Here is a 15,238-nt window from a genome sequence, read left to right on the forward strand (position 1 = left end):
ATCACAGAGCCACCTTGTATGAGGGACAGCAGAGAAGTGGCAGCTTGGAGTTCTACACGTGACCTGCCTGGGCATGGAGGCAAGGAGAGAGACTCACACTTGATGTGGACTGCTTGGGTCAGCAGGGAGAGTACATAGTTTTCTTATGAACGTCAAGGGTATATGGTAGAGCAGGCTAGGCTACCTGGCACCAGAAAGGAAGGGTCTATCTCTAGCCTGTAGTCCAGGAACTATCACATATTGTTCTCATGAACTAGCTAGCCCCTCGCCAATCTCAGAACCCCAACTGTGAGAAGCCTTAGGACCCTGCATTCCCAGGACTTTAGCTCTGGCCCCGTGTCAGAGACTGCTGCTTCTCTCATATGGATAAGGACTGTCAGCTTTGCTTCCTTCCCCCTCATTCAAGCCAGCCTGATGGCCGTGCTCAGGAATAAAGCCTAGCTGAGTTTGGGAATGACCTCCCCTAGGCTTCCCTGTGGTAGGGCATATGGAAGGCTTTCAGGCTGTCCTGACCTCTTGATGTGACCTCAGATGGGGTGAGAAATCAGCCTTCCCTGTGATAGGGCATATGGAAGGTTTGCAGGCTATGCTGACCTCTTGATGTGATCTCAAGCTTAGCCTGGATCCATGTTACCATCCATATGTACCCCCATATCAGGATCCCCTCCTCTAAATCTATAAGAACTTTTTGGGAAGGCAGACCCTACAGGGATGGGTATGTACCAGGCCTCTGGAAAAGACCATCAAAGACAGACCTAAAATAAGACTTGTTTTCTTCCAGACACTTGGATGAGAGGGCATGAGTCAGATGGAATTATGGGAGGAGAAGAGCTAAGAAAAGGCCTAATGACAGCCTGAAATACTAGACCAATTAGTCCATACTTGCAGCCAGCCATGTAGTGGGAGCCACTGAGGGCTTAAAGTGAGGGAAGAGTGGTGTGACCCATCAGTGCTTAAGGAAGTTTTACTGTATACTTCAAGAACCTCTAAAGTGAGCCATTTTCTTACTGTAACTTAGGGTTCTCCAGGAGAAAGAGGACCAGCTGGTGCTGCTGGGCCCATTGGAATTCCAGGGAGACCTGGGCCTCAGGGACCTCCAGGCCCTGCTGGAGAGAAAGGCGTTCCTGTAAGTACCACCTGAGATTGGAGGTCTCCTCCCAGGTTTGGTCTCATTCACCCTGCTGTGTTATCTCCATGGGGTAATCCCCCGGGTGTGGGAGGGGGCAGAGGCTGTGGTGTCTGATTATCCTACAAGGATAGCCACTCTGAGGAGTCCCAGCCAGCTCAGCCTGGCCAGCCCTGAATGGGACGTCACAGTGGCTAGACACAGTCTGTCCCCTATAGACCTGTGCTCTGTCTAGGCTGCTGTGCCTCCTGGGTATCTGGGCCATACTGTCTGCTGAGTGAACATCACCTCCCCACTGGCCTCACCCCATGGCTGGGCCTTTTAAGGGAAAAGACAAGTGTTTGGGAGCAGGTGGTCCCTTTATTGATGAGAGAGCACAGGAGGGGAGACACTTTGTGACAGAGGATGGCAGGTAGGTCCCCAGAAAGTGGGACAGCCCCTCTATAAGGCCTGGGTTCACTGGGCTCTGAAAGGCCTTTGAAACAGGGACACAGGCAGGCCTGGGTTTCCACACAGCCCTTTTCTGATCACCCAGCATAGCTCCCCACCCATAGTGACACCCACAGCCCCACTTCATATCTGTAGTTCATACGCAGCTTCGTGCCTTCCCATCACCCCTGATTTCCCACGGCTGTGGGGTAGATTTTATGGGTCTCAGCCCAGCTTCCCTATCTCGGTGCACAGAGCTAGGATGAGCCTCAGTGGAGGATAGCATGGAGCACTGAGCTAGCCATATATGCCCACTGACTGATGCCAGTGACGCTGCTCTGTGTTCTGTGCATCCTGCTCTCTGGCCTCACTAGGAGACCACACTGAGGCATCGGTACCATGGAGAATCTTGCAACACCCTTTTGGCAACTGAAAGCACTGTGCCAAATTTAGTGATGCACCCAGGACACAGATCCAGTGGGATTCTGTGTACAACACAGATGTCCTTGGAGGTCCAGGACATGTGGAGTTCACAGACTTAGCCGGAGAGAGCTCCATGTTTCCAGAGACTCGATATTTACGTAGAAACCTTGCAAGAACTTCCTTAAGCAAGGAAAGCTAACCTTGTCCCAGAAGAGCTCCAGCAGGTGGAACAAAGTTGAGAGAGGATCTCTCTCTGCCAAACTCCCAACCTGACAGGAAATGCAGGGAGGGAAGCCCGGAAGTCCTGAACCTGCTGGAACACTTTCTAGCTTAGGGAGGATGGGCTGACTTTGCGGAGTGGGAGTGAGGTGCAGGAAGTACAGGATGGGCTAGCCAGACATCCATGTTTCTCCTCCTGTCGCACATAAATTCTTTCTTTGTGACACTGGAAGAAAGGGACTCCTAGCTGAGGTGTGAAAATGCCTGTTGTGGCATAGCAAGAGCTAGTGAGGTCACAGGACAGTGTGAAGGGGCAGTTGTGAGAAAAGCAAGTCAGAGTTATGAGGGCAGAAAAGATAAGTTTGTGTGTGAATATGCCTGTGTGCATGCTCACTTAAGTGTGTGTGTACATGCTTGACATGCTAGTATGCATGTCTTCATGCATTTGTGTGTGTGTGCAGGGTGCTTATGCATATCCTGCGTGTGAGCATTTCCATGGACATGCATGTCTGTCATATGTATATGTGTACATGCCTGTCTGTGTGCACAGGCAGGGTGTTCACAGAGAGTTGATAGAGGGACACAGTTTGCAGAAGCCGCTGCTCATGCTGTCCTGGAACACAGCATGGGGAGGAGCTTGGAGGAGCCCAAACAGGTCCAGGGACTTATGTTCACAAGCTCTGCTCGTTAGCTTCCAGTCACTTTGACAACTATCTGAGAGAAGCCACTGAGATCAAAGGGTTTGCTTGGGCCTGTGGTTCCAGAGGTTTGTGTTCGTGGTTGGCTCCATTGCTGCGGGTCTATAGGGAGAGAGAGCAGCATGGTGGAAGGGCTTGCTGGGTCAGAGCAGCTCCCCTTACGGCAGCCAGGAAGTGGGTAGGCAGGTGACTGTTATTCTCCAGAACAGTTGCAGTGCCAAACCTCCCCTCACTAGGTCCAGCCTCCTCAGATTCCCACAGCCCTATCTCCCAACAGACAGCACTAAACCTTCACCATTGCATGTCCAAACCACAGCGTTAACTGTGTCTCAGTTTCCTCATCTCTAATGAGCAGCCCTTCTAAATTGCTCCCTGCTCCCCTCTCAGCCATTTCAGACTGAACTGTGTGGGGCTGGATTTAATGAGGTTTTAATCTGTGTACTATTCTGAGTGTGGCTTTGGCCCAGCAAAGTGCCAGCCATTCAGAGTCCAGAACTGGTCGAAATGAGCCTCCCTGCCCCTGGCTGGTATGTTAAGCCCTTCATGGTCCTTACCACTCCCTCACACTCCCAGCTTCCCACCCCTGGGTCCCTCTCTGGGGTGAGGAGTGGTGGCTTGGTGTTTCCAATTTAAAACTGTGTTAAATCTGAACTGCCTGTCCTCTCTAGGGCGAGAAAGGTCCGCAAGGCCCAGCTGGCCGAGACGGCCTCCAAGGTCCTGTGGGGCTCCCTGGTCCAGCCGGCCCTGTGGGTCCTCCTGGAGAAGATGGAGATAAGGTAAGGAGAAGTTGGAGTGTGTGTGGCCAGGCAGGCAGTGAGTGCAATGTCAGCGTTTTAAACAGCAGTGTGTGCATACAATAAAGAGACTCAGTGGGCAGAGCAGCGCTAGTTCCCTTCAGACCTGGTAAGAGTGGGTGATTGGAAGTAACACACAGAGAAACGCCAACAAACAAGACCTGTAGTGTGTGCTGGGGGGAGGGGAGGAGCCTGGAAAGCACTCGGCACCTGGCACCTTGGCAGCTTCTGTTGCCTGAGACATGTGCAGGTCGTGGCCAGAGCTGAAGAAATTGCTCCCTGCTCACTTTCAAGCCGGGACTGTCTGGGGCTGGGTTTAATGAGGTTTTACTCTGTGTCTATTTTTAAGCATCTCCCCTTGAATGAGCGAATCTCTGTTTTTATTGCTACTTCTGATGCCATTACAGAGGAGCCTGGATTTTATATTTCATTAAGGAAAGGCAGTGCGGCTTAGCTCCTCAGTGCCAGTCTCCATTTGTCATAGTTCTCTGGTGATATTTCTGACTTTGTCACCTCTGCACAGAGGACGTCTCAGTCTGTGGGAGGCATTTAACAGGAACACCAGAGAGGATGTGAGACCACCACATCACCGTGTCTACTAACCCTCGGCAGTAATCGAAGTACCACAGGGGCAGCGAAGGAGCTGGAGAGATAGCTCAGTCAGTAAAGCACTTGTCTTGCAAGCATTAGGACATGAGTTTGACTCCCCCGCCACCCCAAGCCCATGTTTGTAAAAGCCAGGTGTGGTGATGTCTATAATCTCAGGCTGGGGAGGTAGAGACAGGGAGATCTCTACCCTCTCTGTCTGGCCAGCCTGCTCTATGGAGGCAAGTTCAAGGCCACTGAGAAATGGAGCAGATAACAAGTAGAAGTCTGCAGAGATAGTTCAGTAACTAAGAGCACTGGGGTTCAGTGCACAGCACCCACAGGGCAGCTTTCAACTGCCTGTAATTCCAGTTCCGAGGCATCCAACATGCTCTTCTGGCTTCATCAGAGTGCCCACATGCAGTGCACAAACATACATGCAGACCACATGCACACACACGTGCACACACACACACACACACACACACACACACACACACACCTATGTTTACACAGACGCCAAAATCAGGAAGGAAATCAAATTCATATAAGGAAATGCTTTCTGTTGGCTCAAGTCTTGGGATCATCTCCAAGAAAGATTTCCCATGAGACTGGGAAAGGCAGACACAGACACTGGACTAACAACATCCTTCCTGTCTCATATGCAGGGAGAGATCGGGGAGCCAGGGCAGAAAGGAAGCAAAGGGGACAAGGGCGAGCAGGTAAGAGCGAGTGTGTGCTGGGGTGGCTGCTGGGAGCGCAATGTATACCCTGTGATCCCAGCATTGCAGACTCCTGGGTCATACCAGTTGGCTGTCTTTCCTGAGAATATCCCATGTGTGTGTGTGTGTACTCATGTGTGAGAGAATCTCTTGGTGTGAGAGCATGACCAGTCACGTGTCTGCCTGGGCACCTGTCAGCCAGGACTACAGAGCTCTGCAGAGGCAGGGCATCCATTTGTCCCTTGGTATTTCAGACATTCAGAGATGCTGCCTTCCTGTCACCCACACCAGCCCCCTTCAGGGCCACGAGCCCTCTCCAAACTGTGGGGGGGGGGGGTGGTGTGTGTGCTGAGCCAAACTTCTATACAGGCCTCTGGCTCCCTGAGGGCAGGGCCTCTGTTCCTACTGGTTTTTTTCTCTCTCTCTCTCTGGTCCTGTGCCCACAGTGACAGGTGCTTGAGGACAGCATGAGGGCAGGGGTCATGGTAAGGTCCCTCCTAGCTCAGCACTTAGGAGATTTGAGGCCTCTGATCCTTGTCGTCTGAGGGTCCCCTTGTGCCACAACGGGGCATGTGATGGTTGCTGAGAGGACACAGTGACCTTTCCTGTTTCTGTTACCCATAGCAACATGATCATGGTTGAATTGAGAGCCTGGCCCACTTCCCAAAGCCTACAACCTGGCTCATGCCATGCTGTTAATAGTAGTGTTCCTCTGATGGTTGGCACATTCGGGGACTGATAAACCAAATCCCGCACAAGCCAGCCACTTCCAGAGACAGAAGTGGCCTGCTCCTGGACTTACCTGCAATTCCAAAACAGTTATGTCTCTGTTTGACTCCTACAGGGTCCTCCTGGGCCTACAGGTCCTCAAGGCCCCATTGGGCAGCCAGGCCCATCGGTGAGTATGTGTCGGATGACCTAGCAAGGCCCGCCTCTCAAGCTGTTGACCATCCGTGTGAGCTCATCTGTGCTCACTTCCTTCCCCCAGGGAGCAGACGGTGAACCTGGCCCTCGTGGGCAGCAGGGCCTGTTCGGACAGAAAGGAGATGAAGGTTCAAGAGGCTTCCCAGGACCACCGGGGCCAGTGGGGTTACAGGTGACCATGGAGCTTCCCAGAGTTCCCCACCAGAGGTGTCAATATCTTGCTGGGCCTCTTCTTCCTGTCATCACTGAACCTCAGGAGTAGGGGCTAGAAGTGATGCCAGTTTTCTGGGAGTACACACGTACACACACACACACACACACACACACACACACACACACACACACACACACACATGCAGACACATACACATACACACACACACACAGAGCCTATACACAGCCACAGCTGCTTCCATGTTTACTGTGTGGAATCCTGGAACTGTGTCCTTTAAGAAAGATGTACAGACTCCACATCTGAACTCAGCACCTAGAAGTGACAGCCGTCAGCCCACGTCATTCAGTGTCCTCCAGGTTACTGCCCCTGCCCATGTGACTCTACTTGATGTCAAGAAAACCTCAAGCTCACCATGTGCTGTAAAGCATACAGCAGCCTTTATTTTTACAGATGGGGCATATTGGATGCCATCAAATATTCTTTGAAAACAGGACTTTATTTTGGAAAGCACAATTTTTAGTTACTGGTAGTATTTGGCATATGGTGGGGACTTGATTTATCCGGAAGCTTCCCTGCTGCTGTCTCATTAGGTTTACTGTTTTATGGGAAGCCACCATAAGCACCATTTCCCATAAATCTTTCCACTCTCCTTTGGTTACTTCCTCGGCTGTTTGAGCCCCTGGGAGCAGGAAGAATCCTTCCATGGAGGCAGATTCACGGACACACACTTCAGGGCCCGTGGGAAGCATAGTAGCAGTGGCAATCACGACAGCCATGTATGTCTCACAGAGTAGCACCTCACCACAGTGTCCTGTCCACAGGGTCTGCCAGGACCTCCAGGAGAGAAGGGCGAGACAGGAGACGTGGGCCAGATGGTAAGTGGCTGCACCATTCAGACCCAAACGGCTCCTTTGGTTTTCATTTTGGGGCAGGATGTTGACGTCTTGTCTTGCTCAATGTCCTTTCTCCTTCCCAGGGTCCTCCTGGTCCACCAGGTCCCCGAGGACCCTCTGGAGCTCCAGGTGCTGATGGGCCACAGGGTCCTCCCGGAGGAATTGGCAACCCTGGCGCAGTGGGAGAAAAGGTGATGTCAGCCTACTTATCACAGTGTCTGCGCCGTAGCTACACGGGAAGCAGTGTGTTTGTGGGTGCACACAGCCCTGTATGCCTGTATATATGCGCACACACGCATGCATGTGTGGGTGTGTTTGTGCTGAGACACTCCCGTCACACTCATTGTGAAAGCTAGAAGTAGATTCATGACCCCGAGGTGGGATCTCCGACAGCGTTTCTTTATAACAACTGTTTGCAAACTCTAAAGCACTAATATGTCCATTCCTCCCCTGCCCATGCCCCACTCCCTCCTTCCCTCCAGTTCAGACCTGATGACGTCAGCCTTTCTCCCTCCACACTGGGCTTGCTGTGACAACCTACTCTCTCACAGCTGGGGCCTTGTTGTACCCACTGCTTGGTGTTAGAGCCTGGCCCTTGAGACCGACTGAGCACAGTGAGCCTGAGAGTGTAGGCATGGATATGTATGAATGTGTGTGTGCACACGCTTGTGAATATACGTGTGTGAACATGAATACACGTGTGTGGGCACCATGACAGTTTCAATGTGAGGCTGAGCTCCACAGGATCCTGGGAGCATAACCTTAAGAAGCCATCTTGGGCCTTGGGAGGGTTGGAAGTGGCTGCCTGCGCTTGTCAGGGCTTGCTTGTGACACGGGATGTTATGCTTAAGACACTGCTTTGTTCTTGCTCTTTACATTAAGAAAAAGCAAGAAACAGGTATGGTGTAGAGGCCCTGCTGTCTCCTCCCTCTTGCCTCATCCCTGCACTACCTGTGCCTGCCACCACCTCACAGGCCCTTCTGCCCTGTCTCAGCGCCCTGGGCCTCCGAGCTTCTGCCCTGCTTTGCATCCGGTGTTAGCTACTTGTCCCATTGCTGGAACAAAACGCCTGAGAAAATCAACTTAAAGGCTGACAGGCTTGTTTGCCTTATCATAGTGGGAAAGTCATGGTGGCAGGTGTTTAGGTGGCTGGTCACATCACGTCCATGGTCAGGATGCAGAGCACCTGCTTAGGCCAGCCCTTAGTTGGCGTCCCTTGTGATCTGTACAGTGCCCCCCCCTGCCCCCTCCACGCATGCGCGCGCGCGCGCGCACACACACACACACACACACACACACACACACACACACACACACATATCTCTCACATTCCTTATTCCTTGTTGGCTTCCCATTGCATTTCTGTGAATTATCTGGAGACAATAACCCTGACTCCACAATGTCCTGGACACCAAGGACAGGCCCGCAGAATGTGCAGATGGGTGGGCACTGGCAGATGGACCCTCCGCTATCACCATTGGTGAGGGAACCTTCTAACACTGACTTGTCTCCTCAGGGAGAGCCTGGTGAAGCTGGAGAGCCTGGCCTTCCAGGAGAAGGAGGTCCCCTGGTGAGTGTGGGCCTGGAGGAGGGGTGGGATGTGCCCAGTGGGAACACTGACAAGGCGCTGGACTAGAAGCTTTAACTTTGCCTCAGTCATCTCCCGCTCACCTTGAAATGGGAACCATGTCCCTGCTGTGTTGAACAACACAGAACTATGGTTAGAAAGTGTGGTTGCATTGTGTGAGCTTATGTGCATGCATGTGTACATATGTGGGGCTGAGCACACATATGTGCAAACCTCGGCACTGACCCCACAACTCATGGCCACCAGGGTCTGCCCTTTCACAGGCTGCTGTGAGTGTGACCATTACTACCTTGTTGATTCAGATTTTCCAGGCTAGCCAGAGAATAGCCAGGCATCTGAAGGTTGGGGTACGGTCAGGCTTAGGAAACCTGTTGGGGGACTGAGATGTCTCAGTTTCCTATGCCTGAGAACCATGGGGCTGGAGGGCACCTCAAGTAACCCTAGCTGCTGATCATTAATCCAGGAGCCATCCCTAACCTAGAGCTGAGCCTAGGCCTTGGAGCTTTTAGAAGGGCTGGCCTCTTTACCTGCCTGGTGGTACACATGGGGTTGCTATGGAGAACTGGAAGCAGGAACAGCACCATCCCCATCCTGGGGCTCATGGGATGCTGGGAAAGAGCTCCCAGTGAGGTGCATCAATGAGTCCACAGATGGCCCACTGTAGACCAGCACCTTTTAGCCTGGTCTCTGAGAACTGAACCTTAGCGTCTTCCTTTCCAGGGACCTAAAGGAGAAAGAGGGGAGAAGGGAGAGGCTGGCCCCTCTGGTGCTGCTGGACCCCCTGGACCCAAAGGCCCTCCTGGAGATGACGGTCCCAAAGGCAGCCCTGTGAGTACTGTTAGATGCTGTGGTGTCCAGGCAGTGTCCCTGCACTCAGGCCATTCTGAGTCCCTGTGGTGCCTACATTGTGTGCACTGTGCTCTGGGAACAGCTGTGCAGATGCTTCGTGTCTTAGGGGTAACTTTGACTATTCTTGAGGTTACCACACAAGCTACTGGTGTGCAAGAGGGGAGCACGGAGGCATGGGATAGAAGCAGCGGCCAGTGTGGTGGAGGATGAGGTGGGGGTCCCCGATGAAAAGCCTTCAGGCTCTGGGAACTGCTTGTCCCTGCTGGCCTCATCAGAAGTCAAAGAGGCCACCAGAGTGGATGTGTGGGCAGGACGCCTGCCCACACTAGTCTCAGAAGATCAGACTACTGCTACCTCATGCCTGCCTCGTGGGTGGGTTCTATGTTCTGTGGGCTCTTCTGGTTAGATGTCTCCTGATCAAAAGTGCTGGAGGTGTTGAGACTGTCCCTTGTCCTGCACCCTGGGTGGTGGTGGGCCAGGCAGGGTGTGTCAGGGTGCTGAGAGCTTGCTTATCTCTTCTCAGGGCCCTGTGGGCTTTCCTGGAGATCCTGGTCCCCCTGGAGAGCCAGGCCCCGCAGTAAGTGTCTACCCCATGTCTGACGCCCCTTGCCACCCCCAGTATCCCTGCTCTCTGCTTCTGTCCTATACTGGGTTCTCTAGGGCACAGCACCTCTCCACATTGTCCCTGTTCCAATGCCCAGCTTCTGGGCACAGTAGGTGTGTTGAGTTTGGGAAAGAATCTGAGGCTACACTAGGGTTGGAGGGTGAACGTGAAAGCAGCTTTCTTGTTCCCACAGGGTCAAGATGGTCCACCTGGTGACAAAGGGGACGATGGTGAACCTGGACAGACGGTGAGTGTGTGATCTGATGGCTTCCTGGTAGGAGCCTCCCTGTGTTCCTGGGTCTCTGTAAGAAGCCCAAACCTAGGTCTCTCTTGCCTGTGGCTGGAACTGTGGAGCCCCAGGGTCCTGATGAAGGTTGGGACCCTTTCTCAAAAGGGAAGATGAATATGCAGCCCCACCAGGGGACTTGTACGAAGCCCCAGGGGCTCTGCAAAGTGCCCCAGATCTCACTCTGAATCTCAGCTAGAGCTGCCCCACTGGTGCATGCCAGCTCTCACAGGCCCAACATCCCTTTGACTGAGGTCATCTGACCTTGGGCAGCTGTTTTAATGCTAGGTGGTCTCTTTGGGGTGGGGCCAGGTGACTTTTTCAGCTTCCTGGGTTGATTGTGAGTTCCTCAGAGGTCTCTCAAGCCCACCCCCAAGGTGTGACCAGCTCCTAGGAATGACTGCCTATCTGGGACATTTTACTGCTGGTGTAATAATGTTGCAGGCTAGGTGAATTAAAACAAGATAAATGCATTTGGCTTAGGGTGTTACAGGGTAGGAAGTCAAGAGAGAGGGACCTTATCGGGTGGGGTGTCTTGCTGCGGCTTCACAAGGAAAGAACAGATCTGGTGGCTCCTGCTTCTGATTTCAGCATTCAGGAAACTGAGGCAGGAGGATTGCTGCAAGTCTGAGGCCTTTCTGGTCTAGTAATGAGTTCAGGGTTAGCCTTGGTCTAGAGTAAGACCCTGTCGCAAACAACAGTACTACAGTGGATGTCATCACAAAGCTCTGGGAAAGGAGGAGGTGAGCTTAGCCCCCACCCCAGCTCGTTTCTGTGAGTGATGCCACCTGTGCACTCTCACTTGACCTCACAGGCCCCTCCCATCAATCCCAGCACAGGGGCAATTTGATGTGAGCCTGGCTTTTGGAGGCCATCCAAAACATATCCCTGACCCAAGGGCAAATACTTGTCACCGCTCTGAGACAGGCAGCAAAGGAAATGAAAGGCCGCGGCCACAGGCTATGAGCCAGCTGTGTTCTGTGCGTGCCCCTGCTTCCCCAGCCCTTACCTTGGGCTCCTGGCTTGCTCATTTTAGAAAGGGGATGTAGGTGATGGCAACATGGTGGAAGGCAGACAGCTGGCGGTAGATGCAAGCATGCCCCAGGGCGGTCTCTTTGCTCTAGGTGCAGCAGCTGTGGGATGTGAGTTGGAGTCTCCGAGTGGCAGCTGCAGGGCACAGGGTGTAAAGGCTGCAAGGACCTTGTTGTAGACTGCTGTGCTCACACCAGAGAGGGGGCCGTGCAGGGCTGGCCATGGAAAGGCCCGAATCTTTGTGCATTTCCTTGGCTGTGGGCAGTACAGCCTTGTGTCCTGATGGGACAAATTCCTAGTGTTCTGTGTTCTTTCTCCAAACTAGGGATCCCCAGGCCCTACTGGTGAACCTGGCCCATCTGGGCCCCCAGGAAAGAGGGTGAGTCCTCCTGCCCACCCCTCCCCGCTTGCTGGCTGCTTTCCACGCAAAGCCTTCTGCCCCTTGTGAAGCCCCTGGTGCCCCACATGGCCCTCAGGAGGGTTCATGGATGTCTGAAATATGGGACACATTCATCAGGTGTGTGGGGTGACACAACTGGGTGGAGCAGAGTCTAGACCAGGGCTGTCCCAGGATGACCTATGCCTGCCATATGAGGGCAAAAAAATCTTCAAAAGCTGGACTCTCCTTGTCTCTAGACCAGACCATTATGAACAGAGGAGGTCCAGGACTAGAAATAGATGTCTGTATTGCAAGCTCCAGTGAGGGTCTGGGCTGTGACACTTGAGCCAAAGGGTGTACAGGTGGGAGAGGGACGTCTATACACAAGGCGCCAAGGGCATCCCTAGATCCACAGAGGTCTTGCTGGCCCTGTATGGGCCCCTGGGTCTTCACTGGTCAGTGAGCCATGGTCCCCTCACACCCTGTAGCCCTCTCTGGAGTCTGGGCCTGGTCTCCAAACTCACATCTTAGTTGTTATATTGTTTTTCTAGGGTCCCCCAGGCCCTGCAGGCCCTGAAGGCAGGCAAGGGGAGAAAGGAGCCAAGGTAAGTTACCCTGGTGGCTGTGACTTCTCTGGGCCTGAAAGAGGCTGGGGCAGTGACAGGGCACAGTCTGAAGGCAGAGGATCCAGGGAGGCAGGGGGAGGTGGGGAAGGCCTTGGAGCATAAAGGTGGGAAGGAAGCAGAGGCTGGAGGCAGAAGGAAGCCAGGGCAAGATCACACCCAGTCTTTGACCTATGACAGAGGGTAAGACAGCACACATAGGAAGTGGGGCCTTAGGAGACTGGCCTTTACCTGAGTGGTTCATGTAGTGCCCAGCACTGGAACACCCAGCCGCTTTTGCCATGAGGTGACTCACACGGCCTGTATGGGAATATTTGCCATCTTTCTCTGAGACTTAGTGAGCTCTGCATCTGGGTTCTATGGACCCTGGCACATGGTGGGTGACCCTCTGGGGTCAGCAGGAGTCAGGATGCCACTGCATTTGAGTGTTAACAGAATAGAGCTCAGACCAAGTCAGTCTCCAGAGGAAAGGGGGATGTGGCACCACCCAGGACACATGGGGACACCTCTGCAGCACCCCAGGGGTCTTGGTCCCCATGCCTCGAGCCTCTGAACATCCACATTCACCTCTGCAGGGAGAAGCTGGTTTAGAAGGCCCTCCTGGGAAGACTGGCCCCATTGGCCCCCAAGGGGCCCCTGGGAAGCCTGGCCCCGATGGTCTTCGTGGTATCCCTGGGCCTGTGGTAAGTAAGAGGCCCAGTAGGCTTTGGATGAAGGAGAAGTGCTGATGAAGACACAGATTCTCATCCAGGGACTCTGTTTCAGGGTGAGCAAGGCCTCCCAGGATCCCCAGGTCCTGATGGTCCACCTGGCCCCATGGTGAGTAACATGCATTGTCAGTGTGTCTGTATAGGTAAGGCACTGGGACAAGGATGCTGACTCCTCTTTCCCCTGTAGGGTCCTCCAGGACTCCCTGGCCTCAAAGGAGACTCTGGTCCCAAAGGTGAAAAGGTGAGCTGAGATCTAGGAGACCCCAACATTGCAATAAGGGCACCCTTGACTCAGTCACTGGGGTTACTGACCCACCGCCAAGAACCTACTGTGGCTGTCATGGGACCCTGAGGTAGATCGACAAGAGAGAAATGCACATACATACAGGGCTTTGAGACTTGTGAGTGTACGCAAGGAGTCCTAGAAGCCCCAGGATTGACAAGACCCTTCCAGAGCCCTGGTGGCTGCATTAACTTATGGTGACTTTTCTCCTCCCTACATTGATTTATTTATAAATAAACAGGCTCCCAAGACAAATAGCTGTTCATAGGGAAGTCAGCAAGGTACAACCTTTTCCACTTTAGTATCCTTCACCAACATAATGAAAGCTGGAAGTCCTTCCAGAACATTCTAGAAGCTCGTATGAATTCAAATGATGTATAAGGCAAATATGGGGATTTTTCTCTTGAAAGATGTTCAAGGGCAGTTTCCATTCTGTGTCAGCCACAGGCCTTGTTGGAAAAGGCTACATGCTTACCAAAAGTCGGAAAGTTTACTAGGTAAAAAGACAGCCGCAAACTATCCCTCAGGAAAGTCAGTGGTCTCTGGGTCTGAGTGCACCTGTGTGCTTCTTTTTGGTTATTATTGGGCTTCAGTGGCAGGGGTGGTGACAGTACTGTGGAATTGAACCCAGGGTCCCACATTAGGTTCCTAGCTGCTCAGTCACACCCTGGCTCTCCCTGTGTTTCAAGTACGTTTCTTACGAGCAAGTCGCCGTGAGACTTGTCACCTGGCCTGTTCTTTGCTGATTTTCGCTCCTTGACATGTTGGTTCTGACACATTTCCCTGTGTCACAGCTGTGTGCCAGGTCACCTAGCCCACTGTGCGGTGGTAGCATGCATACCTCTCACACCTTCATTTTCTCATAGGGCCATCCAGGCCTCATCGGACTCATCGGACCTCCAGGTGAACAAGGTGAAAAGGGTGACCGAGGACTCCCCGGCCCCCAGGGCTCATCTGGTCCTAAAGGAGAACAGGTACATACAGTAACCGACATCACTGCAGCAACTTCTAGTTTCCCACGGAGCCTGGGAAGGTTTCCTCATTGCCATGGAACCCCAAATCTCTCTTTGCATATGGGGCCAGTGGGGGCTTGGACTTAGCTAGGTCCCCGAGGCACAAGTTAGAATACACCCCAACTCCGGGTGCTGGGTAGAGGCAGGAACTCTCTCCTCACTGCTGTGAGGATCCTCAGAGTCAGGGGGTCTTAGCAGGCAGATCTTTGCCCCTTTCCACGTCCGTGCAAACGCCTCAGAGCTGACTCGCTGGGCAGAAGGTAGTGGTGGTCCAGCAGCCATGTTCTCTTGTGGAGAGAGGCAAAGCAACGGCACTAACATGCTTGCCTCCACCTTGCCACAGATGCTCACTTGCCCTGGAATCCGCTTGTAGTCAGTTAGCATGCAATCTTGGCGAGCCTGGGTGCATGTTGATTTGGCTACAGGAGGTGACGAGGGGTAGTCTGTGTACAGTGCAGGATAGAAGACCAGCATGTCTTTGCATGGGAAGTCTCAGTTCATTGTAGTGGGACTCCCCACTTTGTGCCCACAGCGTGACAGCACTCACACCTGCGGATCTTTGCTTATCCATACCTATGTCTATCCCTAAAAGCAGCAGAATATGGGGGTAGCAAGAGCCTTTGGAGGCTGAGGAAACAACAGACATCCCTCTCTAGGTCATATTGGAAGTGGGTGACATCAAAGGATGAGGCTCTGTGGATGCCTCCCACCCCCGCCCCCGACAGCCACAGTGGGCAGTTGTCTGACTGCCAAGTTTTCCCAGGCTTCAGTGGCATTCAGACCTGTGTGGCTCTGTGCATGTGTGTTTACTCGCTTCGCCACAAATGGTCATCTTGGCCATGTTGCAGGGAGAAAGTATTGCCAGGGTGCAGGCTTGAAAAGC

At 53.0% G+C, this 15,238-nt stretch overlaps 1 protein-coding gene across 1 annotated transcript in view; it reads left to right on the top strand.

The window, feature by feature from the left end:
• Positions 1 to 15,238, top strand: part of Col5a1 (collagen type V alpha 1 chain) — a 148,011-nt gene that overhangs the window by 113,078 nt on the left and 19,695 nt on the right. Inside the window, 17 exon segments of the mRNA XM_051166957.1 lie at positions 1,019 to 1,126; positions 3,564 to 3,671; positions 4,943 to 4,996; positions 5,841 to 5,894; positions 5,985 to 6,092; positions 6,917 to 6,970; positions 7,072 to 7,179; positions 8,505 to 8,558; positions 9,297 to 9,404; positions 9,949 to 10,002; positions 10,223 to 10,276; positions 11,673 to 11,726; positions 12,278 to 12,331; positions 12,925 to 13,032; positions 13,115 to 13,168; positions 13,247 to 13,300; positions 14,209 to 14,316. Of these exon segments, the coding sequence (XP_051022914.1) occupies positions 1,019 to 1,126; positions 3,564 to 3,671; positions 4,943 to 4,996; positions 5,841 to 5,894; positions 5,985 to 6,092; positions 6,917 to 6,970; positions 7,072 to 7,179; positions 8,505 to 8,558; positions 9,297 to 9,404; positions 9,949 to 10,002; positions 10,223 to 10,276; positions 11,673 to 11,726; positions 12,278 to 12,331; positions 12,925 to 13,032; positions 13,115 to 13,168; positions 13,247 to 13,300; positions 14,209 to 14,316 (1,296 nt within the window).

The sequence above is a fragment of the Acomys russatus genome, chromosome 24 (assembly GCF_903995435.1).
Source record: "Acomys russatus chromosome 24, mAcoRus1.1, whole genome shotgun sequence".
NCBI lineage: Eukaryota > Metazoa > Chordata > Mammalia > Rodentia > Muridae > Acomys > Acomys russatus.